At 48.0% G+C, this 27962-nt stretch overlaps 1 protein-coding gene across 4 annotated transcripts in view; it reads left to right on the plus strand.

The window, feature by feature from the left end:
- The first annotated feature begins 4364 nt into the window (after nt 1–4364).
- GRB10 (growth factor receptor bound protein 10) overlaps nt 4365–27962 on the plus strand; it is a 203648-nt gene continuing 180050 nt past the window's right edge. The window contains exons 1-2 of one of the 4 annotated variants that reach the window (XM_025379743.1): nt 14083–14555; nt 16264–16373. Coding sequence is in view for 1 of the 4 variants with exons in the window: in XM_025379742.1 (XP_025235527.1) it covers nt 5305–5387 (83 nt within the window). In the remaining 3 variants the exon portion in view is untranslated. Of the gene's footprint in view, nt 4604–4857; nt 5388–14082; nt 14556–16263; nt 16374–27962 lie in introns of those variants that run through there. The other 3 variants (XM_025379745.1, XM_025379747.1, XM_025379742.1) reach the window with 3 other exon arrangements.

The following is a 27962-nucleotide window of genomic DNA, read 5'->3' on the forward strand; positions in this document are numbered from 1 at the left end:
TAAGGAAACTGGGGCCAGGTGCGGCGACTCACACTTGTAATCCCAGCACTCTGGAAGGCTGAGGCAGGTGGATTACCTGAGGTTAGGAGTTCAAGACCAGCCTGGCCAACATGGTGAAACCCTGCCTGTACTACAAATATAAAAAATTAGCTGGGCATAGTGGCGCATGCCTGTAATCCCAGCTACTCGGGAGGCTGAGACATGAGAATTGCTTGAACCTGGGAGGTGGAGGTTGCAGTGAGCGGAGATTGCGCCACTGCACTCTAGCCTAGGCGACAGTGCCAGACTCTGTCCCTACAGCCCTCAACCCCCCACCAAAAACAAAACAAAACAAAACAAAACAACGGAAAATGGAATTTTATGGACGTTCAAAACAATAGCTGTACCAGCCTGGGTCCAGACAGACAGGAGGCACGAGGGCATCTATTTGGGTCTTTGTACTTCACACCATCCTTATGCTGATCCCAACTAGCTGTTCCTCACCTGGTCTCCATTGTGCAGATCCCACCAGTACCTCAGGTTCAGAATCCCAGGTGCAGGCTTCTGATTGGTTGGGTCATCCTTCCGCCCACTGGCCAACCTACCTACAGAATGGGAATCTTTGGGCCAAGTGTCATTCTTGACCAATTTAATTGGTACTTAGGAATCAAGGAAAACCAGGGTTGTGGGGAACCTCTAGACAGAGCAGAGCTACCTGGGGGGCACTGTGCTGGTAGGCCCCATAACAGACAGATCTGGAGCTCTCATCACTATATATGAATAAGCCTATGCTTGACAAATACGTATAAACGGTTAAATATAAATCTGACAAATAAGTCCCTTCTTACCCCTCCAGCTTGGTGTCTTGTCAAAACTCTAACCCTAGACCCAGCAGCAACATTCTCTGACTAAATGCAACTACTTGGTACTGCGCCCTGAAGGAGCCAAGGTCTTTCACGGGTTTGGTCTGAGAGACACGCCTGTCCCTTAATCCCAAAGGCCTTTTCTTTAGTTCTCTTTGCTTAACTTACCATCTTTGATGTTCCCGGGTTCCATGGGGGCAACCACTGGGAAGCCTTCCTTGAATGCTGTCAGGCTCCCCACCTCGACTCCAGGGTGGCCTGTCCCTCTCGTTTAGGTTTGGAATACTGGTGTGCATGTAGATCGTGCAGGAGTCTATTAAAAATGGGCCTAGCACAGCGGCTCACGCCTGTAATCCCAGGACTTTGGGAGGCAGAGGCAGGTGGATCATGAGGTCAGGAGATCGAGACCATCCTGGCTAACATGGTGAAACCCAGTCTCTACTAAAACAATACAAAACAATTAGCTGGGCGTGGTGGCGGGCACCTGTAGTCCCAGCTACTCAGGAGGCTGAGGCAGGAGAATGATGTGAACCTGGGAGGCGGAGCTTGCAGTGAGCTGAGATCGAGCCACTGCACTCCAGGCTGGGCGACAGAGTGAGATTCCACCTCAAAAAAAAAAAAAGAAAGAAATGCAGATCAACCCTGGAGGTGTGAACTCTCCAGGGCTTGGGTGGGCCCAGGGATCTGTAGCACAAGCAGGCTCCTCAGGTATTCTAGGGCAGGCGCTATGATTATATTATTACTATACGCTACCCCCTGCCCATTGCAGGGGTGGGCAGGCGGCTGCTTCCAGACACGTGCTCGCATGTCTGCATGGGCCACATGGGATGGTGGCCGGGCTGTGAGACTAGCAGTGGCTCATGAGAGCAGAGGCGAGGGCTATTGCTGCTCAAAGCAGTTAGCTGTCAGGGTGCCATTCACCCTACTTTCCCTTTGCCAAGGTTACTGGCAATGTTTGAAGCAGTGCCCAGGTCTCAGAGGCTCCTGAGAAATTAATTCACAGGACACTATTCCCCAGTAATGACAATTCACTTAGTGCCCTCTCTGTCCCAGGCACTCCCCCTGCTGGAAGGACACTAGTGAAGGGGCACACAGTTGCCACAGTCACCATGCTTACAGTCAACAGGGGAAGACAGATGTTAATCAATTCATTACTAATTAAAAATTAGAGTCTATCAGATTCTCTCCTTTCAGCTGAAGGAGCCTTCTAGCTCATGTTTAGATAATTGAATTTCTCACTATCACGGAATCCTGTGTCCTGACACCTAATTCTAGCTTATATGTTTCCCCTCGGGGAAGTGCTTGAACTACAAGCCTCCCTGCCTTGCCCAGTAGGCTGGGCTCTCCAGGATAACATATAGGCTGCATGGCTAGATTCCACTGTGGCTGCTACTCTGTTGAGAGGGAGCATAGTGTGTGGGCAGGGGCATTTGGAGTTTGGGGGAAGGGAAAGCTATAAGATACAATCTGTATACAGGATTGGCTCATCCAGGATCACTGCACAGAGGACAGCTGCAGCTTCTGCAGCCACAAGAGTGACAAGTTCATGAACTTGCATCAGAAAGTGGCCCCGAATGGGTTCTGCCCACTGATGTCTACAGAAAGCCAGGAAATGTAGGGAATGAGGGCCTGTCCTAGGAATTCTAGAGACCTATGCCAGCAGGAAAACACTTGAGGACATTTATCTTGATCACTTCTCTGTGAATAGTAATGTCTGAAAACCCATACATTTTGAGACAACTAAATGCAATACCTGACTCTAGACCTCAGTAGCAGATCTTACAACAAAGAGAAAGAAATACTATGGAAGACATCGTTGGATCAACTGGCTAAACCGGAATATGGACCCAGATTGGATACAAGTATTTTATCAATATAAATTTACGAATTTGGTGACTATTGTGGTTATGTACAATAGTATCTCTATTCTTAGGAAAGACACATCAGTGTATTTAGGGGTAAAGGGGCCATGGTGTATGGAATTTACCCATAAGTGATTCTGAAAGAACATTATGTCCATGTATCAAGGAACTTTTGAAACCTCTATTAAAACCTCCTTGCCTATCAGGCTATCTGACTGGTGTAGGCATGGATTGCTGATTGGACCTTCAGCAAAAGCTAGAAGGTTCAAAGCTGATGCGTTTGTGAGAAGTTGGCTCAAACCGAGTTTCCTCTTCTTTAATTTTCTTTTGAGTCCTTTGTCTGCAACAGGAGTCCTCTGTGCTCCTTTCTTCTAGGAATCTAAAATCCTTTGACATCAGCCTCTCTTGATTTTCATCTTATGTGTTTCTGAGCTTGGACCAATAGGCAAAAATTTTAGGGAAGTCTGTTTCAGTTACAGGGAAGGATGACCTTTCCATGAGTAACATCTGTCTAAGATGGAGTAACTCCTGCTAGAAGCAGGAGCTATAAAAAGGGACCTACAAGGGGCTTTGGCACAATACTGTACATGGCTTCCAATCCTTGCTCTGCACTTACCAGCTACTTGACCTTCAGCAAGTTACTTCACCTCTCCAAGATTCAGTTTCCCAGTCCATACAGTGGGACTCTAACAGTGACGACCTAGAGGGCCACAGTGGGGGTTATATGCAAGGATTCATGAAGGTTTTGAACAAAGTGCATGCTCTATGAAGGCAAGATATCGTTGTAGCTGCGTTTCGAACACCAAGACCCAGGAGAAGACATAATTATCGTTATGCTATGCGTATTATAGTTTTGACTCGGTAGAGATATTAAGAATCACACTAATGACAATGGCTTCCGTCAATTGGGGACGAGGGGAGTATTTTTCGCAGTCACTTTATGTTCCCAGTATGACCTCATTTAATCCCCAGGACACCAACCCTCAGGCGGGCGTTACTAGCCCATCGTAAAGATAAGGACACCAGGCTCGGCAGCATTAAGAAAAAATGAAGGGCCTCTCACTCCACCCGCACTCCGATACTTATACGCAGATGGGGCAAACTGAGGCTCAGAGAGGTGAGGCCCCAGAACTGGCTGGCAGTGAGCAAACCCAGGTTTCCTTTTCCCAGGCCGGTTCCCTTCAGCCCACGACAGAGTCCGGGGCAGCCCCAGCTCTTCCGTCCCGTCCTGCTGCGCCCAGGATAAAGGATCTGGACTGCGCAGTTACTATTTTGTGCGTTTCAAATAGTTCGCTTACAAATTGTCTTTCGGGACAGGTCCAATTTGTCTTTCACCGGCGAAGCCGCCTGAGCCGCGGCGGTCGTGGTCCCGCGCCCGAGTCCGGAGGAGAGCAGGAGGAGGAGGGGCCCCGCTCAGTAGCCTCGGGCAAAAGCCTCCGGGAGCGTCTGGCCCCCAGGCCGCCCGGCCCGCGCCCCCGCGCCACGCCCTGCGCCCAGGCCCCGGCTCCTCCCGCGCTGGCGGCCGCCGAGCGGTCCGGGCGGTGGCGGCGGGAGGAGGAGCAGGAAAAGTGGCCGGGGGAGGAGGCGGAGGCGGAGGCGGCGGCGGCAGAGGCGGGGAGGGCGGGCGGGGCCGGGCGAGTTTAAAGCCCATCGAGGGGGTGGGGAGGCCGGGAGGAGGCAGAGAGGGAAACGAGCTGCGGCCGGGTGGGCTCGGTGCTCGGAGACCCGGTGGAGCCCAAAGTTTCCGCGCAGCCCCCGGGTGGCGGCAGCGCAGGCGGCACGGGGCGCCCGGGACAGTCTTGCGCGCCGCCCTCGCCCCGTGGGGACCCGCGCCCGCCGCTGGTCGCGCCGAGTGTCTCCGGCAGCCACGCGGAGGCGGCGGGGAGCCGCGCGCGGCAGGTACGGAGTTGGGCGGGGAGCGCGGCGGCAAGTTACTTTGTGGTCGGCGTCCCCGCGGGGCCCGGGACGGCCAGGCGGGTCCCCGCGCCGTCATTGTCTGAGCCCTGGGCGGCCGCGGCCAGGGACGCCGGGCCCCGCGGAGGCGCGGCGGGCGGAAGGGCGTCGCCTCCGGGCCGGGGGCTCCGGCGCCCCGGGCCCGCAGCGGGCGGCGCTCGGAGGCGGGACTGGGGCTGCGGGCGCGCGGCGGAGGCGGAGGCAGCCGGGCGCCCCGCCGGGCTCTCCCCGCTGCGTTCCCGACCCCTGGGGGGAGGTGTGGAGCCCAAACGGTGCATTCTTGAACCATCTTGTCAGACGCCGGCGGCTCGCGGGCTGTGGCGGGGGCTGCGGTCAAGGCCGCGCTCCTGGGGGCCGTCGCCTGCGAGGGTGGGCGCCCAGGCGTCCCTGCAGTCCCGGGTGCTCCGGCTGCGCGGCGGGACCGCGGCGCGCGCGCCCTGGCGTCCGGGACAGTGGTACCAGACACTCCCAAGTCCCAAGCCGGCCCAACTTCGGACGGAGGACCTTTTTTTTGCGGGGGGGAGGTTCTGTTGGTGACCCGTTACCCGCCGCTGGGGCCTAACACCAAGTTGAGGGCTCGCGGATTAGCCGCCCGCCAGCCGTGGAAATGTGATAAGAGCGGTACCGTTTGCAGAAGGAAATTTCTGATGCAACTCTCCGCCTTTGCTGATTGCCTCTCCAAACGCCTGCCTGACGACTGCCCTGGAGCATGTGCGTTATGGAAATTAGGGTATCCTTTACTTTTTATTGTGTGCGTCTTTTCTTGGGATTGGAAGTAACGCGAACTTTTTATGGTTTGCTTTCACCGAAACGTTGGTAATGTAAGAGAGCCACAGGTGATTTTTACACGGTCCTGGATCTTTACAATGCGTTTGAAAGAATATTTTCTTGCAAACTTGGTGCCGTTTCTTTCATTCAAGAGATGGGGGGGAAAAAGACCAAAACAAGGAACGCTCGTGCGTAAATATGCGTTATTGCACAACTTTCTCGTTGCTGCTGTTTAAAAGGCCAGGCCTAGAACACTTTGTTTCTGAAAATGCTGATTCAGCCGTTTGGAGCCCCCGAGTTTCAGAAATGGTGGTCTATTTAAAGTTTGAGGCAGTTTTACCAAGAACACATGTTGTTAGCGCAGCAACCGGAGTTGACTAGGGTTTACAACACAATGCTGGCAATATTTTAACGAGCTGACCCCGAGTTTCTCTCTTTCCAGGAGGGAAAGAGAATCAAGAGTTTCTACAGCAGTGGGACTTCTGGCTGTGACAGCGGTGAAGTGTCTTTTAGGAGAGTATTTTAAGTAAAAGTACTAAAAACCAAATATGTTTCCAGAAATGATTCTAGATGTCTAGGTTTTTCTCTTAAAAAATCAAAACTCTAGGATCACTGCACATAATATTTGAGTTTTACTGGGAGCATTTGAAGGAGAAGGGCAACACAGGCCAATCCCCAGATTACAGGGAGGGAATTTGAGGACAGAGTTACACGCCCAGCAGGCATTGCTCCTGTAACTGAGAAGTGTAGCGACTGATACTTCTGTAGCATTTCACAGTTTACAAGGCACTTTCAAAAGCCTTGTTGCTTTTAATCCCCTCTACAACCTCCTGATCCCCATTTTACAGGTCTGAAAACCAAGGCTCAGGAGGTTAATTGGCATGCCCGAGGTCATACTGTCAGCAAGTGACAAAGCTGTCACTAGAACCTAAGCTTTGGATCATTTTAGTCTTGTGTTTTATTTGCAAAAGTACATCCACCTCTGAAAGGGAAGTGGCATGGGTCAGGTATATATAGCCTGCCAGTCATACATTCAGAGAATGATGATTGCCTGGTCTGGGGGCTCCCAGACTTCAAGGTTAATGCCATGTTACCAGAGCATTCTAGATGTTTCCTTTTAGTTCATTCACTTTTTACATTTAAATACACATTTATTTTGGGAAGAAAGTTTGATATCCATGAAGTCATGAGTTTTGATGTGGTAGTTATGTTTACTGTAATTAAAATAGAAAAGCTATGTACCCCTAAAGTTATCTATTGCACATTACCTGTTTGGTCACTTTTGGGGCAGCGTTGGCCCACTCAAAATGCTTTTCATTTATGGATCAGGAACCCAGAGCTGGGCAGGTTCATGCCAGCTACTTGTCCAGAGCTTTGTATGGTGATGGCCACCAGGATTGGGACCCACGGCAGCCCTGGCCCAGTTTCAAGGGCTATGTCTATGTCTACTCAGTCTCCAGTAGGAGAAGAGAGCAGAGTCAGACTCGAAGAGTTAGCTCAGAACTTGATTTTGGTGATCTCTCTGGATACAGACTATAGAATGTATAGAAATCAAACTCCAGCTTGAACAAAGTCATCTGTTGTGCCTTCAGCTTCATCTTAGAGCTGTAGAAACTCTTGGTTGGTGTATCTGGTAAAACCTAATGCTTTAAAGGTGGCATAATTTAAGGAATGGAACCTATTTCCTTGGAATTCTGTCCAACTCTTAACTGCAAGGGGAAGAGACATCTACAGGATGGTAGAATGTATTTGAGCTTGTATCTAGGGTTAGGTTGCCAGCCTGTCAGAGCTCAGAGCTAACTGCAGGGAATTTTGGTCCTGCTTCCTGGAGGGGAAGCCTGTGCCTTTGCTCCGTAATCCCCGTGTCTGTTTCTCAGTTTATTAAACCAACGTGGCATTGCATGGCTCATGAGGAGAACATATTTGCCTTGTCTTTCATTTAAGTAATCAGTCGTTCAAAGTTTAAATAAACTTTTTTTTTTTTTTCCTGGTAGTGGAGACTTTTAACCTGTGCTATTTTATTTTTTATATAACTGTAGAAGTACAGAAATATGGGAGATTATGGAAGAAATTAAGGTCGTCCAACTACTTGGTGGGTGAGGCTTGGCAGACAGGTACTTTGGAGTTCTAGGGACCACTTTCAGAGTTTGCATACTATTAGGGGGTATAACTGGTCTGATCCATTCAGCCACTGGCTGGTATTTAATTTGTGTGAATATTTTAGCTGCACACTTTTAGGGAGCTGTATCTGTTCTCACTCCTTCTTCCTCTTAGCTGGGACACCTTTGCATCGGACTCCCACCCTCAACCTGGACCACTTCTGAACTGATCTCTGAGGAATGAGCTTTCCTGAACGTTTGTCTTCGGGAGAGTTTTGTCCAGGCTTCTGGTGATCACAGGGAGATAAAAGCAGGCAAAGCTTAAAACCACCCGCTTACTTGTGGAAAGGCAGGCTGATGGCTCTTCTTTAATAATGGATTGAAAAATGGTGTGATTGTCCTTTGAGATGGCAACAGAAAAAGCCATTTCCTGGGGTTATTAAAAATAATCTCAGAGGTAGAAATGAGTGGTTGTGACTTTTTTGCTTTTAGGATACAGTGACTCTAAGGAGATTTTTTCTTTTCCCCTTTATTAGAATATTCATATTTTTGAACCATCTACTTTACGTATGGATTTTGGGGGAGATTCTTCTTGTCTTTTCAGATCCCTGATTTGAGGAGCTTGTTATTTGGGCAGGACCCAGCAATAGGGTAGACTTTTTGTTGTTAACGTCAAGCCCGAGAATGGGCGCTGGGGAGGAATAACCCCTCCTACCATACTGCTGCTTTTCTGCTCTGTTTGACCAGGGCAGCGGCCAGCACTGACGTTTCCACCAGGCATACTGCCTCAGTTGACTCCTGGTTGTACCACTTACTAGTTTGGCCAGTCTGAACAAGTGAACCAACCTCATCCATTAAAATGGAAGCCATAGGCGTGTTTATCCCCACGGCTTGTTGGGAAGGTAGCATGAGGTGTGACGTGTGTGATTGGCACGGTGCAGAGCTCATGCAGTCTTTATATCTGTAGGCACTTTGCCGTCAGCCTTGTCTTAGAGCAGTTTGTGGACTTGATCATCCTGCTTGCTATTAATTTATAAGGTTGGTTAGAAAGGGGACTTGGCTTTTGTATTTTTGTCTTCCAGTGCTTTGTACATGCTAGTTGCACAAAATCTTGTTTGAATTTATCTGAATGTTCTTTGAGCCACAGTCAGTGCTCCGAAGAATCCTTTTGTTGACTATGTTTAGCGTGACAGTTTGAACTCCTCACAGGTAGAATTCTAAGAGCAAAGATAGCTGGTGTACTGCAGACTTCATTTGGCTGCAAACCATTTGAATCAGATAATAGTGAATAGCAGGTGTCAAAAATTGGTTTCCTTCAACCAGGAGCAAAAGTTGTGAAGACCCCTGTAGCGCACAAGCTCTGATGGGCAGCAGCATTGGGTGTGGAGACAGATCTCTGGCCTCCAGGTCTGTGGAGCCTGTGGCATTTGTCTTCAGGCCCCCGCGGTTGGTGTCTGGACTCTTACAGAGGCACTTATCCCAGCTGGGACTGAAATGACTGTGGACAGCTTATCCTGGTCAGGCTGATGTGCCCATGGGATGTGGCTCCGAGCTCTATCCACGGCTGTGCTAGTGGGCAGTCCTGCTTCTCCCTGAAGTTCTTGAAAGGTTTTGAATTAGGTAAATGGAACTGGGCATGAACAGCGGCAGTCTTGCCTATTAACATGGGGGTTCCTAAACTAGTTGGCACAGAAAGTGCTTCGGTGTGTGTTGGTCCTCATCATTGTGTCATTAAGGTCACTGGAGCTAATGTGGGGTTGGGGGCTGGGATCCTCATGTGCTGTGTCAGTGCAGGTGGCACTGCGTTGGGGACTGCTGTCTGTCTGGTCCTGTCTGTGAGCTGTCAGGGGTCTCACTCTGGGAGCTCCGAGGGGACGTCTGAGCAATAGAGGACCACGAGGGACAGCTGAAGACCCACTTTCTACCTTCTCTTGTCCTTTCACATGGGATTCAAGGGTCAGGAACCTCCAAGGCTGCTCACTGCAAGCTACCTGGGCCCCACTGAGACGGCAGGTCCCCACTTCTCTGATGTGCAGGGCCTTTAGTTTACTTATTTGATTTTTAACTTTCATCCCTGGGAGTATTTAGGCAGTGACTTCCAACCTTTTGTAAGTGAAGAATCCCCTTTAGTATAAAAACCTTTATAATACCACATATCTCATAGTAATAATTTTTGGATTCCTTGCTTTGAGAAGCTACCATGAATTGAGTAATTTTTAAATTCAGAAGTTTGTGCCATAGCCTCCTGCCCAGGGACAGTGCCTGGTGCTGAGCCTGGGGCCCTGCTTAGGATTGCTGTTCCTAGAGGGTCTTCACATCCTGTGGGAAGTTGAGCTGCCTGGGTCATGTTCAGTGCCCTCTAATTGTCCCATATGGGCTGGTTTAAGCCAGAGGCCACCTTGCCCGCCTGTCTTTTCACCCTGGCCACACCATCCTGGCCCAGGACAGGCTGTAGGGGTGTTACCTGAGCCTCCAGGCGTCTGTTCTAGGGTACTGCCCTCTCTCTTCTGAAGAAAATTGCGTGCATGTCACAGAATCCCCTCCAGAGAGGAGAACATTGAGTGTCTTGGCTTGCGATCCTAGTGAGGTGATGGAGCGACACAGGAGTATAAGGCAGGAGGGCTTCCTGGCGTCATTGTCGCCTCATCTCTCCATCCCCACCTGGGCCTGCAAGGTAGTGAGTGGACACAGGCTGTCCCTGTCCTGGCCTGCCGTCTCTGCCCAGGGCACTGTCCCCCTGCTGTCCTTGTCTGTCCATATCACACAGTGTTTCTGTTCTCTTCATCTGAAGGGTCACCTGGTTTCCTAATTCCTCAACACCCAGAGCAAACTATTTTAAAATTTAGTTTGATTTTTAAAATCAGAGTGATACGTAGACATAGTTTAAAGACGAAATAATTCCCCAGAAGTAACTTATCAGCAGATTTTTTTTCTGTCTGTACCTCCATATTTCCGAAGAGGTGTAGACAACATTGCGATTCCTGGCAACCTACTCCTCTTCCTCCTCCTGCTCTCCAGAGTCCCGTTTTTCATGTGATTCTTTGATTTCAAACTCCGTGGAAGGTGAGGATGGTGCCCTTTGCCTCATCCCCACCCTACACTCACTCTTCTCGTCTCCCCATCGTCTCTTCTGGTCCATTCGGCTCCATCAGTATGCAGTGTTGGGATGGTCCGCTAATGCTGCTCATAGCTGAGCCATGTAGTATACTGTGATAACTGTGATTTTCTCCTAGGACATTTTTTCTCCTGGAGTTGTTTTTACCTAGTTTTTAAAATGTACTTATCATTCTTCCCTCCAAACTTACAGAGTTGTGTGAATCTCCTTTCCAAGGCCTAAGGTGATCTGCAGTTTTATCTTTGGAAGCAGTTCCTCATGTGCCTTTCTGCGTGCAGCAGGCTGGGTTGCTCTGAGGCTCCCTGCAGAGCTGTTATCTTGGAGTCTTTCTTCTCCATTGTCCCTGGAATGCGCCTTTGCCTTTCTCTTAGATCTCATGATTTTTCCTCTTGGTTTATTTCCAAAATTGATGGAGTACTTTCTATAGAAGCTTCCAAAAAGTGGTGTACAAGATGTCAACTTTTTGAGACCTTATCTGTCTGGGAAAATGTCCATCTTCTACTTTCACAATTTACAGTTTGTCTGAATATGGATTTCTAAATTAAAGATAGTTTTCCCTAAAAAATTTAGAAGCTTCCATTGCCTTTAGGCAGAATAGGGTTGAGAAAGAAGCTCTTCTGATTATCGATTCTGTATACGAAAGTATACCAGAGTGGGTTTTTTTGTTTTGTTTTGTTTTGTTTTGTTTTCATTTTGTCGTGTCTGGATGCTTGTGGGATATTCTCTGTGCCTTTGTTCTGAAGTTCCTTGAAGATGCATCTTGTTGGGTCCACACTTTGTGTGTGGGGTATGTTGAGGGCCCATTCAAGCTGGAATCTCAGATCTTTCTGGTCCTGGACATGTTTTTGAATTAATTCTTTCATTTCTTTTCTTCCATTTTCCTCTTCTCTCTTTCTAGGATGGCAGTTTTTTGGTTTTTAGCCACCTGGATTGGTTCTCTGTATTTTTGATCTAATAGTCTGTGTCTGTTGTGTTGTTTTTAGGTTTTGGGATATGTCCTTTTTTTAACCTTTCTATTGGATTTTGTTTCTATTTTCATTTTGAATTTCTTAGGTTCTCTCTCTCTCTTTATCTCTCTCTATATATGTATATGTATATTCTTTTTTAAAAATAGACTTTAGAGCAGTTTTAGGTTTACAGCAAAACTGAAGGGAAAGTCCAGAGACTTCCTCCATACCCTCTGCCCCACACACGCACAGCCTCTCTCTCTACTGGGAATCCTGTACAGTTGTTACAGTTGACTATTGACACATTATTGACATTTAAAGTGAGTATTCTTTTTTTTAATGGCATAATACTCTTATTTCGTTGATACATCTGTCTCATTTGTAGATATTAATTTTTAAAAACTTTTTCTGTATCATTTCTTCTCTCCCATTTGTAAATGAGCTCTTCCTGACACTTCCAATTGATTTTTTTGGTTTGGACTCTATGTTTCCCATTTCCAGAGGTGAATGGTAGTTCTCATTCCTGAGACTTTCTGGACTTCCACTGAGTATATCATCAGGCTTCATCTCCACTTTCCAGCTTAGCCTTCATCTCTTTTGCCTTTGCTGTTAGTTACTTCTTGACCACTGGCTTTTATGCCTTTTCAAAGATTCTATTCTTGTTGTCCTAATGTTGTAAAGCAAAATGTGTGTCCCATCAGCCATTCATTGAAGGTCTGGCTTTTCAAGGTTCCTTGTCCATCATTAGATCATTTCTTTCTTGCTCTTCCCACATCCAAGAACAGCTGCTTTGAGCTGGGACCTCTGGCATTTTGTAATAAGAGGGGAGTGAGCCAGGGAATCCCTCTGTCCCGCACAACCTGTTGTTCTAGCCCAGGAGACCGCAGGGTACGTGGGATGTTCAGGCAAAGGAGTTCACCATCCAGGCTGGGAGCTGCCAGGCAGGGAGGCAGAGGAACACCAGAGCCACCATTGCGAGGTTGACTGCAGAGGTGGATGAAGCCACTGTGTCAGACCGCAGAAAAGCCTCATATCTGGAGTCTGGAAGGAACGCTGAGTTCTCCCAGTCAGTAACCTGCTCTGGACTTTGGATGAGTTACGTAATTTCTCCGTGCTTTGGTTTCTCCCCGAATCTCAGGGTTCGATTCTGTGCTTCCATCTCCCATTCTGTGCCTTGTGATGTTCACTCTGTGACATCTTCACTGAGGGGTGCGCAGTTAGAGTTAAAAGCGCTAACACCTTCAGTGTTTCTTGCAGTAGCCGGGCCATGTGTGGTCAGCCAGACTGTGAGAAAGCCTTGTGTTACCCTTCATGTTGTGTTGAAAACTCTGCTCTTGGCTGCTATTAGAACCAGCCTTAATTCTGCTTTTGTTTGATTGACTTAAACATATTGGAATTTTGTGGTCATGACCACCATGGAGCCTCTCCTTTCTGGGGTGCATATCTGTAGTTTCTCCAGCCTCCTCCTCCGGTGCCCTTCAGGGACCTGACCTGGCCTCCGAGCATTTGGACTAGGGTAGCTTTTCTACTCTTTGAACCCCAGGCTGAGATGGGGTTTTCCCAGCGCCCTGCCCCTTAGCGTGTGTGAATGCAGTATAGGATCTCAGTTTCAGAATCCATTGTCCACTGTTGATTGTTATGTTCTTACTGCCATCTACAACGTCCAGCTTTTCCTGCCATGTTGTCTGCTAGAGGGGAGTAGAAAATCTTACTGCTTACTGTGGCCTTGTAAACGGCAGTGAGTATCTCCAAACCTTCTGTTTTGCTTCCATCGTTTCAGGCTCGTGGGTATGTCTGTGGTGCGTGTGTGTGTGGTGGGAGTATGTGTGTGTGTGGGATGTGGGGGTGTGTGTGGTGTATGTGTGTGTGGTGTGTATGTGTGTGGTGTGTATGTATGTGTGTGAGTGGGGTGGGTGTGTGGGATGTGTGGTGTGTGGTGTGTGTGTGTGTGTGGGTGTGAGGTGTGGGGTGTGTATGTGTGTGAAGTGACTAGCACATAGCAGATGCTTGGTAATGTATAGGATCTGTTCTTTCCCTCGCTGACTCTCAGTTTAAATGGAACCCTACTTTGTCCTCGATGTTCAGTAACGTTATGCCTGTGGCTTCCAGAGCGAGTCTCTCCCTTCCTGGTTCTTGCTCGGACATTTTGGGGAGAGGGGTGAGACGACAGTGATCCTGGAAGAGTGGAACTGGCCGGCCCTGCAGGTGGAACGTTGCTCGTGCAGGCGGCATATCTGACTTGCCGCGGCCGCGATGTCCCCCGCCCGGCTCCGAATGCGGCGTAGCGGGTAGACATGGAGGGCTTTCGGCATCGTGAGAGTGGCCAGTGTGCGCGTCCTTGCCCATCAGGCGGGGGGGCTGTGGGGGAGGAGAGGAGGCAGTGGAGGGAACAAGGGGTTCTTCAGGGTTGCCATGAGAACCAGGGATCCGGGGATTGGGCAGCAGAGGGCCCCCGCCGGGCGTTGGGGCGTGGCCGCGTCACATGGGTTTGGTCCTGGGATTCCTGTTGTGCTTCAGGACCGGGCGGCGCTCCGTCGTCCTCCCGCTCTCCAGGAGCGCCCGGTCCCTCGGAGACTAAATATTGCGGCCGGGCGGCAGCCGGCTCCGCGGAGGGGCCTCCGGGCACCTGCGCGGTGATGGCGCTGGGAGCCCCCGGGCACGCTCGGGCGGTGGCGCGGCATCCCACCCTCGCCCGGATGGCGTCGCCAGAGGCGGCGTTGGCCCGCTTTTCGTGCTAGCGCATTCGCCTGGCGCGCGGTGGCCCCGGGGCCCCGGGTCGGTTTTCTGCGCCGCAGGCCCCTGGCCGGGGCGGAGCCGTGGAGGACCAGCCCGGCCCGGCTCCGAGCGCTGTCCATGCGGAGCGCTGTCCACGCGCCGGGCACTGCGGGGGCCGGGCCCCGAAGCCCTCCCCGGGCCGGCCGCGCGCACGCAGCGACCCCGTGCGGCCAGTGCTGCCGCCCGCTCTCCAGGTACTCAGGTGGGCTCCGCCGCGGGCGCTGGGCGGTGGGCGGTGGGTGGTGGGCGGTGGGTGGTGGGCGCGTGCCGTGTCGGCGGGTGGGGCAGCCTGCGCGGGCTGCAGAGGCCCCAGCCGCTGCAGGCAGGGCCTGGGAGGGAGGCCGGGAGGTCTTGCCGCGCGGTCCCCTGCTCGCCTGCCGCGGGCTCGCCGCAGTCCGAGATCGCGAGCTTCGTTGCCGCCAGCCGTATAGGACAGTATTATGTAACCATTTTTAATCTTAATTGTTAATATTATGTAACGAGCAATAACTGTACCCACGGAAACCCGTGACGACGACTCGCGCGAACCTCGCCCGCTCCTTCCTCGCCAGGCGGTGGGCAGCGGGTGTGGGAACCCGCTTGGGAAATGAGCGGATCCGGGCATCCGGGCTACTGCATCGGCTTTTTCTGTGAAAAACATAATGCCAGAGCCTGCCTGGACTTCTCTTAAACCTGGATAGCATGTAGTCCTGTATAAAAGGCTTGGGTAAACACATCTCGTCAACGTTGCCTCTTTCTCCATGAAAACCTCCTTTTCCCTGGAAGGTGCCTATCAGACAATTAATGCGAATTGAGCAGTGAAGATGTGGGCATGGGGTTTTTGTTCTTGATAGAGTTCAAAAAATTGTGCATATGAACACGTAGGACGTGCTAGCCCTTGCTCTTCAGAAAAACAATCGGATCACCTGTTCCACACGCCAGTCGCCTCCTTGGTCGGCTGCCATTTGTCTGTTGAATGGCACAGTCCCTGCCAGAGTGCTGGGGGGACCTCGTCTGCGGAGCCGGCACACAGGTGGCTACGAGGGGGGAGGAGACTGCAGTCTAAACCCGCAAAGCTCTCCTTCCTAGCCCAGTGAGGGGAAGCGTGGGTGTCTTTCCTCATTGTTCTTTTTAAGTCTGAAAGGCAGCGACTGTAGGGATTATGACGTGCTGGCGGCCAGGGCCTCGGGTGCTGCCTGGAGTCTCCTGCGTGTCTTTGCTCCTTTGATGTCAGCATCGGGGGTGGGAGCAGGGCCCACGCATTCCCCCTTTGGCCTGGGTGGGAACAGGGGAGGTAGTGGGCAGGGCCAGAAGGGCTTACTGGGATTTTCTTCCTCTCTGTCACTCCAGAGGAAGGAGGTAGAGAACACTTGTTTCAGTTTGAGGTGTTTGGCAGCCACGCGCTGAAGGACGGTTTTTAATTGTAGGGTGGGGTGTGAGTGCCGTGTGGTTCAGTCCCCTCCCCATCTTGTGCTACCTGCCCTTGTACCTGGACCTGTGAATCAGGGATAATAGTTACTATCTTGTAGGATTGAGAATGGTGCATACTAACTGCTGAGGAACACGGTGAATGGAGTTATGGTAATTGCACGATTGGCATGAAGGGGTGAGAGAAGTTCCAGATTGGTCGATTAAAATGTGAGTTATTTTTAGTGTCTCCTAAGGATTTCCATCACCAGTTGCTCCTCCAGCCATCATGTAATTACCACGCCAGAACTGGGCTTCCAAACTTCCCAGAGAACACTGCATCTTTCGAATTTTGGAGGTTAGGCTCCAAAATTTGCATATTTAGGCCAGAGCCTAAATTCACTGACACTTGTGTTCCCACAAAAACCAGACAGCTTCTTGGAGTATTTACTTGTGACTTAGTAAGAACGTCTTAGGAAACTCGCTTGGACTAGAATAGTTTTACCTTTCTTTCAGACTTGGGAGGCTGCATTCTGGTAATTCTCAGGAGGAAGAATGTGTAGGAGAGACCAGGGTTTTTAAGGTGTGACCTCTGAACCACCTACATCAGAGCCAACCGCCTCTCGGTTGCTTATCCCTGGGCCTCAGCTCTGAGCTATGAAACTGACTTTCTGGGCTTGGGACCTGAAATTCTTTGTCTTTGTGAAGCATGCCAGGTGATCCTTACAGGCATAAAGTTTGAGAACTGATGTGGTGTTCTGGGCCTTGTAACTGGGGCTTCTGATGATTCACTTAGAAAGTTGGCAGCTCCTGTCTGAGGGGTCAAGGGCAGAATGAGGGGTGGCTTTGAGGCAGTATGAGCCCTGTGGACCCTAGGAGGTCTGGGAGCGCATGTCAAAAGAGGCCTTTATGTGGGCCTTTTGCTTTTGTCAGATTAAACAAGTAAGTTGGCACATCTGGTAGTGGGCATGGCCATGCATCACGTGCAGAACTGGTGTGATGGACCATATTTTCTCATGTTTCACAGAATTCACTGGCTGGGCGTGATCCACAGAGTCCTAACCCATCCCAAACCCTGGAACGCTTTCCGTGACGGTTTATTCTGATTTGTTCAGGAAGCATATTTCTCTTCTGTTTTCATGTGGAATGGGCTTTGTTCCTCTCACAGCTGGCGGAGGTTAAATTAAAGGGGCCAGAACATACTGAGCTGTGACTAGGATTGGGGGGCCAGTAGGCATTTATTGGCTCCATTTGCTTCTTCCTTCCCTTTTTTTCTCTCCCGCCTTGGTCAGTGGGTCCGGGACTATCTCTCCAGGGGCATTTCTGGTCTGTGGAGATTTGCCTGCAGGCACCTGGAAGAGTCTAGGCTGAACTCTAGATGCCTCAGGCTCAAATCTGATATTAGTGAGGGAAGAAAATTCTAAATGTGTAAATGGTAGCTGTAAGTCACCTACAAATAATTTTTTTTTCTTTCCTGTGCTGTGTCTGGGAGCCAGCTTCTGAGTGTTGTCACGGTAGTCCTGGTGGCTTGAGGCTGGTGGTGTACCGTTGCCAACAATGGCCGTGCAATTCCGAGCAGTTGTTCAGCATTCAAGTGGGATGAGAATGGCAAAGGAGTGCTCTGGGTGGCTTTTGACAAGGGACCCCGCCTGTCATTCACTCAACAGGTGTTTGAGGAGCCAGGCTGTCTCCGTCATCTGTTCCTGCCTTGCTTAGATGGAAAATAATGAAATCTGTGTAGGAAGGGAGGGTGAGTAGAGGGATGGCCTGGGTTGACTGAACAATAAAATAGTGATGTTAATATATTTTGCTTATTTATTTTCTTAAAGGGAGCTGGCACATTTCAATTCTGATAGAAGTTAAATATTAACAATGTCTGAAAATACCGCAACTTAAACTTTAATATGCATGGGAATCTCCGGGGGCTGATGATAAAATGCAGCTTCTAATTTAGTTGGTCTGGGGTGGGACCTGAGGTTTTGGATTTCTGACCAGCTCCCAGGAGTTATGCTTGCAGTTGATCAGTGGCCCACACTTTGTGCAGTAAGGTCTTAACACATTTCCCCCTGTGTTCACTTTAGTGTCTTTTTCTCTAGAAATTCTCTGAAGAGGACACTTTACTTGGTAAGAATTATTATTAATAATACTATTACTTAATCTAAGAATTTTTGTACCAAGAATTTTCTAGTGATTAGCCCTACATTGTTATAAATGACATGCTTAAATGTGTCCATACTTTATTCCAGGCCAAATATTTGTACAGTGTCCTGCTTTGACATTTGTTTGGATTCCTGTGGATTTTATTTAGTGGTTTCTCTTTTGTTAATGATGATAGAACACTTTTAGAAAGGTTTGAAACCTTTTGAATCTTTAGCGGATTTGAAAACCCCACCTGCTTTCTTTTAAGAAGGCAGGAATTGTATCTGCTTTGAGCTTGTGCATGCTAACACCCCACTTCTTCCAAAGTCCTTGCTCAGTGCCTTCATGTCTCAGCATCACAGCCTGCAACCAGGAAGGCCTCCAAGCCATAGAGAGAAGCAGTAAAGATGTCCCAGTGGGGCTTCTGGCTGAGGCCCTTGCCTGTTTTCTGTCAGCGTGAGCCTGACCCTACCTTGGGAGGGAGGATTGGGTTGTCCCATTATTTCCCTGTCAGGGTAGGTGGTATTAAAGCAGCTTTTGTCTTGCTTGCACTGTGAGTCTGTTCTGTGTATAAGGCTCCAGTGTGTTTCACCTGTGCTTAATGCCACGTTTTGAAAACTTCTACCACCAAAGTTCTTCCTTGGATAGTGAAGACACTTTTGAATGTTTGTCTTTATGCCTACCCTAGTTGGTCAGTAAATGCATTGATGGGCTCCATTGAACTTTGGACCCATTCCTTTGTCATCTTTCATGTCTTCCTAGGCTGGTGGTGATGTTGGGCAACTTAATGCTTCCTGAAGGTTATAGATACTACAGGAGCTAATAATGTATTGCCAAATCAGTGAGGAAACTTTGGATTTGATAAAGTTGGTTTCTTTATGGCACAACATTTCAGAAAATTTTGTGTGCCACGATGTATTATGACACTTTAAGAGGAAGATGGCTAGACTATGGTGGTCCCAAATTTTGGGGGGTCGGGGGTGGGGCTAGAACCCCTCTTGTGCCGATTATTTCATTGGGCTAGTTTTTTCTTTCTTTAGTTCTGGGATACATGTGTAGGACGTGCAGGTTTGCTACATAGGTTTACATGTACTGTAGTGGTTTGCTGCATCTATCAACCTGTCATCTAGATTTTAAGCCCCTCAAGCATTAGCTATTTGTCCTGATGCTTTCCCTCCCCTCAGTCCCTCTCCCCTCCCTGACAGGCCCCGGTGTGTGTTATTCCCGTCCCTGTGTCCATGTGTTCTCATTGTTTAGCTCCCACTTATGAGTGAGAACATGCAGTGTTTGGTTTTCTGTTCCTGTGTGAGTTTGCTGAGGACGATGGCTTCCAGCTTCATCCATGTCCCTGCAAAGGACATGATCTCATTCCTTTTTGTGGCTGCATAGTATTCCATGGTGTATATGTGCCACATTTTCTTTATCCAGTCTATCATTGATGGGCATTTGGGTTGGTTCCGTGTCTTTGCTATTGTAAGTAGTGGTGCAATAAACATATGTGTGCATGTATCTTTATGGACTAGTTTTTTCATAGAGTCCTCTCTTTAAAAAAAAAAAAAAAAGCTTTATTGAGGTATAATTCACATACCATACAATTTAATTTACCCATTTAAATTTGAAGTATGTAATTCAATTATAATTAGTATATTTACAGATATGTGCAATTGTATGTGTGTGTGTACACATTGCCGTGGTCTGAATGTATCACCCAAAATTCATGTGTTGAATCCTAATGGCCAATGTGATGGTATAAAGAGGTGGGGCTTTTAGGAAGTGTTTAAGTTGTAAGGGATTAGATAGATCCACATAGATGGGATTAGGGCCCTTTTAAAAGGGCCTGAGGGGGAATGGGTTTGCTCTCTTCTGCTCTTCCACCATATGAGGATACAGCATTTGTTCCCTTCTGGAGGGTGTGGCAACAAGACACCATCTTGGAAGCAGAGAGACGCCCTCACCAGATACTAAACCCCAGTGCCTTGATCTTGTACTTCCTCTCCTCCAGAACCATAAGAAATAAATTTCCATTATTTATAAATTACCTAACCTGTGGATTTTGTTATAGCAGCACAGACAGACAGAAATTGGTACTCAGAGTGGGGTGTTGTTATAGCAAATACTTAAAAGAAAGTGGAATTGGGTAATGGATAGAGGATGGAACAGTTTGGAAGTGTTTGCTAGAAAAAGCCTGGATTTCTGTGAACAGAGCATTAAGAATGATTCTAGCGAGAGCCCAGAAGAAGAGGAGAGTCGTAGAGATAACCTATGTCTTCTTAGAAATTTCTAAGTGGTTGTGATCAGAATGCTGGTAGAATTATAGACAGTAAAGCCCATTCTGATGCAGTCATATATGGAAATGAATATCTTATTGGAAACTGGAGGACAGATAGTCCTTGCTACAAAGGGACAAAGAACTTGGCTGAATTGTGCCTATACTCTAGGGCTTTGGGGAAGGCAGAATTTAAGAGTGATAGGATATTTGGTGGAAGAAATCCCTGAGCATAGTGTTCAGTATGCTGCATGATTTCTCTTAATTGCTTACAGTAAAATGTGAGAGAAATGAATTGAAAATGGAATTTATAATCCAAAGGGAAGTAGAGGCTGGGCACTATGGCTCATGCCTGTAATCCCAGCACTTGGGGAGGCCAGAGTGAGAGGATTGCTTAAGCTCAGGAGTTCAAGACCAGCCTGAGCAATATAATGAGACCTTATCTCTACTAAAAACAAAAATGTGCACTTAGCCCCAGCTACTCAAGGGGACTGAGGTGGGAGGATTGCTTAAGCCTGGGAGGTCAAGGCTACAGTGAGCCATTATTCTGCTGCTGCACTCCAGCCTGGGTGACAGAATGAGACCGTTTCCAAAAAAAAAAAGGAAGCAGAATGTAAGGATTTGGAAAATTTTTGGCTTGCTCAGGTTGTAAAAACATGTTTGGGAGAAAACACTAAGGGTGTGGCCAAGTGACCTTTTGATAAGGAGATTAGTATGGATAGAAGGAAGCCAGATGCTATTCATCAAGATAATGGAAGAATGATCCTGAAGGCATTTCAGAGATTATCAGTGCTGCCCCTCCCATCAGAGGCCCAGAGTACCAAGGCCCAGGGAACAGAACTATGTCAAAGGAGAGGCCTTGGGCGCCTGCAGGACCTCAGCATTCACTGCCCAGCGTCACTTCTCTGCTCTCTGCATTACAGTGCAGCCCTCCTTGGATATCCCAGCTGTGGATCAAGGGGGCTCAAGTGCAGCTAGTCCCATTGCTCTGGAAGGCACAGGCCATAAGCCTAGGTGGCATCCACATGGTGCTAAGTCTGCAGATGGTTCAGAGTGCAAGACCTGTGGATGCATGGCTACCTTCACCTAGATTTGAAAGGATGCCTCAGAAAGTCTTGGGCTCAGACAGAGAATTGCTGCAGGGTAGGTCTGCTGCAGACTCCTTGCTTGGATAATGCCTAATGAAGCCATAAGGGCAGGAGTGCCAAAAAGAGCCCCCACTAGGACAATGCCCAGCAGAGTCTTGAGGTTGAGGGCACACCAGCGAGCTCCCACAAGGACAATGCCTAATGGAGCTGTGGGGGTGGGGCTGCCGCCGAGAGCCTGTAACTGTAGAGTTACCAGTGTGTAGTGCCAGCCTAGGAGAGCTGCAGGTACCCGACTGCAACCTATGAGAGCTGCTGTGAGGGCTGTGCCCCGCAGTTGGCGGCAGGGCTGCCCAGAGCCTTGGGAACCCAACTCCTGCCCCATTGTGTCTGGAAGGCAGGACGTGGAACCAAAGATTTATTCTCCAGCCTTAAGATTGATTTGATGCTTGTCCTGTTTGGTTTTGGATTTGGTTGGGAAATGTTACTCTTTTCTTTCCTATTTCTCCCTTTTGTAATGGGAATGTCTGTTCTTTGTCTGTCCCACAGTTTTTTTTTTTTTGGTGACAGGATCTTGCTCTGTCATTCAGGCTGGAGTACAGTGGCAACCTCTGCCTCCTGGGCTCAAGCTATCTTCCCACTTCAGCCTGCTGAGTAGCTGGGACTACAGGCGTGTGCCATCACACGCAGCTAGGTTTTTCTTCTTTTTTTGTATTAGAGATGGGGTTTTGCCATGTTGCCCAGGCTGTTCTCGAACTCCTGGGCTCAAGAGATTCGGCCGCCTCAACCTCGCACTGTGCTGAGATTACAGGAGTGAGCCACTGCTGAAGTCTGAATGAAGTACTTTGCCTCAGGTTGAAACACATCTTTGAGTCTCACACATCTGATTTAGATGATATTTAGATGAAATTTTAGACTTCAAACTTCTGAATTGATGCTGGCATGAGATAAGACATTGGGGCTATTGGGATGGAATGAATGTATTTTGTATGTGAGAAGGACATAAATTTGGGGGACCTGGGGTGGAATGCCATGGTTTGAATGTTTGTGTCTCCTTATGGCCTTATCACCTCCCCAATGCAACTGTATTACGAGGTGTGGCTTTTGGGAAGTGATAAGGTCGTGAGGGCTCCAGTCTCATGAATGGATTCTTGCTCCCATCAAAGGGCTGGAGAGAACTAGCTAGGATCCCTTTTTGCCCTTCTGCCTTCTGCCATGTGAGGGCACAGCAAGAAGGCCCTCACCAGACACCGAATGCTGGCACCTTGATCTTGAACTTCCCAGCTTCTAGAACTGTGAGAAATAGATTTTGTTCTTTATAAGTTATCTAGTCTCAAGTATTTTGTTATAACTGCAGAAATGAATAAACATACATACATTGTATATACAGTGTTCAATTAATGTATTCACAGGTATGTGCAACCACCTCCATAGTCAATTTTAGAACAAAAAGAGACCCTGCACCCTTTAGCTATCATACCCCCACTCCCTGCCATCCCATTGCTCCCCCTGCTTTCCCAACCCTAAGGAACTCTACTTTCTGTCTACATAGATTTCCCTGTCCGGGACATTTCATGTAAATGGAATAGTCTGTGGTTTTTGTTAGTGTCTTCTTTCACTTAGCATAATGTTTTCATGGTTAATCTATGTTGTAACATACATTAGTACTTCATTCCTTTTTATGGCTGAATAATATTCACTTGTATGTGTAGTCCCAGCTACTCAGGAGGTTGAGGCAGGAGAATGGGGTTAACCTGGGAGGCGGAACTTGCTGTGAGCCGAGATCGCGCCACTGCACTCCAGCCTGGGCAACTGAGTGAGGATTCATCTCAAAAAAACTAAAACTAAAACAATAAATAAATTTCCTTGTATGTATATACTACTTTTTGTTTATTCAACTGTTGATGGACATTTATGTTTCTACCATTTGGGTTTTGTGAATAATGCTTCTGTAAACATTGGTGTATAAGTATCTTTGAGTGCTTACTTTCCATGTTTTTGTATATAGGTCTAGATTATAATTGCTTAATTATACGGTAATTCTATGCTTTGCTTTTTGAGGAAGTGCCAAATTGTTTTCTAGAGCAGCTGCACCATTTTACATTCCCAATAATAACGCACAAGGGTTTCAGTTTCTCCACATTCTTGCCAACACTTGGCATTTTTCCTTTCCTTTCCTTTCCTTTCCCCCTTCCCCTTCCCCTTCCCCTTCCTCTTCCTCTTCCTCTTCCCCTTCCCCCTCCCCCTCCCCTTCCCATTCCTTTCCTTATAGCTGTCCTAATAGGTGTTATATGGTTTGGCTGTGTCCCAAATCTCATCTTGAATTGTAGCTCCCATAATTCCCATATACTGCAGGAGGGACCTGGTGGGAGGTAATTGAATCATGGAGTTGTGTCTTTCCCATGCTATTCTAGTGATAGTGAATAAGTCTCATGAGATCTGATGGTTTTATAAAAGGGAGTTTCTCTGCACAAGTTCTCTTCTCTTGTCTGCCACCACGTGAGACATGCCTTTCACCTTCTGTCAGGATTTTGAGGCCTCCTAAGCCACGTGGAACTGCGAGTTCATTAAACTTCTTTCTTTTGTAAATTGCCCAGTTCTCTGGTATGTCTTTATCAGCAGCATGAAAATATGGACTAATACAAGGCATCCGATTATAACTCACTGTGATTTTGATTTGCTTTTTGTTGTTGAGTTGTAGGAATTTGTATATTCTAGATATTAATACTCTGTCAGTTATATGATATGCAACTGTTTTGTCCCTTTCTGCAGGCTGTCTTTTCACTGTCTTCATAGTATCCTATGATGTGCAAAAGTTTTTAATTTTTGATGAAGTTCATTTATTTTTTTCTTTTATTGCCTGTGCTATTGGTGTCATATCCTGAGTAGTCATTGTCAAATCCAATGTCAGCATAAAGATGTTTGCGTATGTTTTCTTCTAAGAGTTTAACAGAGATAATTTTATTTCTTCCTTTCCAGTTTGGATGGCTTTCATTTCTTTTTCTTACTTAATTGCTCTGGCTAGAGCTTCCACTACTGTGTTAAGTAGAAGTGACAAAAGCAAGAATTCTGTCTTGTTTCCACTCTTAGGGGAAAAGCTTTCACTATTTCACCATTGAGTATGATGTTTGCTGTGGAATTTATAACAGACGTTAACAGATATTTAATTTCCTTGCCTTGCTGGAGTGTTTCAGGAACGATTCTGTATTCTTTGACTGTCCTGGGACTCTTGGATCCAGAATGCAGTCTAGAAGCCCAGAACGAGTTGGCTGGGGAGTTGGGAGACACAGGTAACATGATTTTGTTCTATGTTATGGTGTGGTGTCAGTTCACCTTTCTTTCCAGACCTGGTGGCCATTTTGTAGTCTTGAGGGTTGCAGCAAAGGCCTTAGGTTTTGAGTGGTCTTTCAGAGGCAAGGGGGGTTCTTATACCAAGGTTCTCACAACTTTACTCCCTTTTTGTCCCAAAATGATTGAGACCATAGGGTGGTCTTGAAGGAGGTCACCTGAATAGATCCACATCCCCATCCCAATCCTCTCGTACTTCACTACCAGGTTTAGGGGACATGTGCCATTCAAGTTAGGTTGGCTTTGTAATGACTTTTCAGGGTGGATTTTGGCTTCCTACAGGTAAGAACTTTCTACCTTTGTAATATCCTGACTCATGAGTTGAAACAATAGTTATGATGAAGGCCCGTGCCCCATTTAGAAGAGTAAGTCTCACGTTGCCAGGTCAGAAATAGATCCTCTTTCCTCTTGTTAAGCGTCGTGCTGAATCCTGACAGTGGTAATCCCGCAGTAGGCAGAGAGAGGAAGACGTTGCCCTGAAGCTGTGGGGAGGCCTGGGGTTCATTCCTACTGGGCTGAGGGTTCTGGTCTCTTCTACCAGTTTAAACAAAAGGGCACAGATAGCCAAGAGCAGTATCAGTTGAGAGTAGCACGAAATCCTGGGCGCCGTTGTGTGCTGTTTAGTTTTGGCCCCTGTTTTAACACAGGGAGAGGGCAGATGGTGAAGCTCTGGCCACCTGTGAGTGTTGGCAACCCCAGGGGGGCAGTCCGTCCTGCTGGCTGTACTTTGCTTGAGAACTGGAAATACTGGACATATGACATTTTCCTTCTGACTCTGACCATTTGTGTGGCTTATGCAGGAGGCAGGGGAGGAACATTCTAAATGACCTGGAGCTATGCATCTTGCCAGAATCAACAAGCAGGACAAGCCTTTGGGCAGAACAGTTGAGCCACTTTTCAAAGGCAGTGACCCTCTGGTACCCCCTACTTCAAACTGGCTCTGGAGGAGTAGACTGTAGTGGAGTAGACTGGAATGGAATGCCCTGCTGATTGTGTGGAGCAGGGCTGAGTTGCACATGGTTTCTGGCCAGTGATGTTCATTTATGTGGCCAGGTCTCAAACTCAATATTGTTTTTAAGAAAATCTTTCTGAATGAAGAAGTCTCCATGGGCTCTTAGTCCATAAAAGCTAAGATTCTTTGCAGAGTTTCATTGGGCAGCAGTTCCATGTCTAGGGGTGGAGGTTCGGCTTCTGTCAGACTGTCCCACAGAGCACATTGAAGTCCTGGGTGCTGGGCAGGGCTGAAATTCCCAGGGGAGCACCCCCAGGGCTGGGTCCTAGGGCGCCTTGACACTGTTAAAAGTTACTGAAGGCCCCAAAGGGCTGTGGTTATGTGGCTGTATATATTGAAATTTACTGTTTTAGGAATTGACAGGCATTTAAAAAATATTTCTCCATGTAAAAAGAATATTATCCCATTATATGTAAACATAACATCTTTTATGGAAAAAAGCTGTATTTTCAAAAACAAAAAAAAAAAATGAGAAGAGTGGCATTGTTTTGTACTTTCTAAATTCCTTTAATGTCTGCTTTAAGAGAAGGTAGTTGGATCTCCCTCCCATCCCCCTGCCATCTGCAATCAGTCACATGTCATGTGCCCTCTAGAAAACTCCGCTGTGCATTCGTGAGGGAATGCAAGGGACAAGGACACAGGACACATCATATCTTACTATCTTGAAGATAATTTTGGCTTCACCGCTCCTGGAGGTCTTACCATAGGGGTGAGGTCACTCATACCTGGGTACCACGTGAGAGGGTACCACAGGTGGAAGCACAGGTGTGGGGATTTAGGCAGAGACCTTGGAGGCCAGGGGCTGCAACACCCCCTCACTGAATTCAGATAGAGAGGTGCTTGGGAACCACCAGTTCCTCTGGTTGTTCTCTTGTGTCTGTTGTTTGAATCAGAAACTCAGCAGCTTAGGCCTCAGAGAGATCTTGAGGGTACTTGGTCCATAACTATTATGTACCAAATGAGGGAACTTAGTTCTTCAGTCTTCTAGAATAATTTTATCCTTTTTTGTGTTAAAATGTGGATGCAGCCTGGAAGTGGTAATGCTAGATGCTGCATACCACCTTGATGGAACTAGATGAAGTGATTAACTTCAGTCACCCGAGTCTGGAAAGCCTGGGACCAGGCAGGGCAGCAGCATTTGAGGGACTTTTGGGAAGCTTGGCACAGCTTGAGTGTAGGAGCTGTGGTGCACAAGTACAGGCAACTGTCTCTCTGTCTCTTCCCCTAGTGTTTGTTTAGCCATTGTGATGTTCCCTGTCCTGTGTTGGCTGCCCAGGTAATATACGGCACTTTCTATCCTCAGGTCACCTTTACTGGGGGGCAGACTAAAGGTTTGTAAAAGAAACTGTGATACCAACGTCATTCGATGAGCCACCCAAGAGTGCCTTGGAACAAAGGAGTGTTAATTGACAGTGACCGGAGAATAAGAAGTGGTGGCTCTTTTACCTGATATGTAAAGGAGCTGAGGAGAGAAGGGTGTTGCAGAGGAAAGCAGGGGTCTCCATCCTCTTCCTCCCCACTGCTGTTGCAGGCTGACAGTCTTTGAGTACACACACAGATGTGGCTGTGTTGCATGCTGTCAGAGGACCTGTGAGTCCCACCACCTCCTGAAGCATAAAGGTCCTTAGTGTGGTGCTCAGAGACCCCTGACCATGGGGTGCAGGGTGCACAGAACTGGCCATGAGCTGACTTTGTAGAAGGGCAGCCTTGGAGGGAGGACGAGACAGTCATGAAAGTGGACCCATTTTCCTCTGTCAGGAGGGATGGGGGAAGTGAGGAGGACCTGATCTATATTTCCCAAGAGAAGCTACTTCAGTAGCTGAAGCAGGTGGTTTTGGCAAATATGAAGGACAGGTTCTTTCTTGGGTCCCAGGACTCGCTTTCCTCCTGGGAAGCTCGACCTCCTGTGTGGCTCCATGGCTCTGGTCAGATTCCTGACTACTTAGCATCACAACAGTGGAGGACAACGGAATTCTAAAAAGATTTAGAGGAAACTTAGTAACGTTTACAGGAGACACTTTGAAATTCAATTGTTGTGACTCTTTTGATGGCTCAAATTGCGGAGAGGAGGATAACTCGTGTAATGCAATGCTAAGAGTGGATTTTGATGGTGGAGCGAAGGAAGTTTGAATTAGCTTTGATTAGAATGTAGCCTCATCATGGGGACTCCATTCCCATGGGGAGTATTGGATGCTTTAAGATGGATTCCCCTGAGTTCAGAGGTGGGCATCAGAGTGATTTGCTTGCATACCAGTCGTGCCTGTGGTCCCGGGTAGCTTTCTGCTCATCAGCCCAGTGAATGGGGCTCTGCTTTTCTCCCTTTGGCTTTGCCTCTGGTCCAAGAAGCCAACTTCCTGAAATAGAA

Source organism: Theropithecus gelada, chromosome 3 (assembly GCF_003255815.1).
Source record: "Theropithecus gelada isolate Dixy chromosome 3, Tgel_1.0, whole genome shotgun sequence".
NCBI lineage: Eukaryota > Metazoa > Chordata > Mammalia > Primates > Cercopithecidae > Theropithecus > Theropithecus gelada.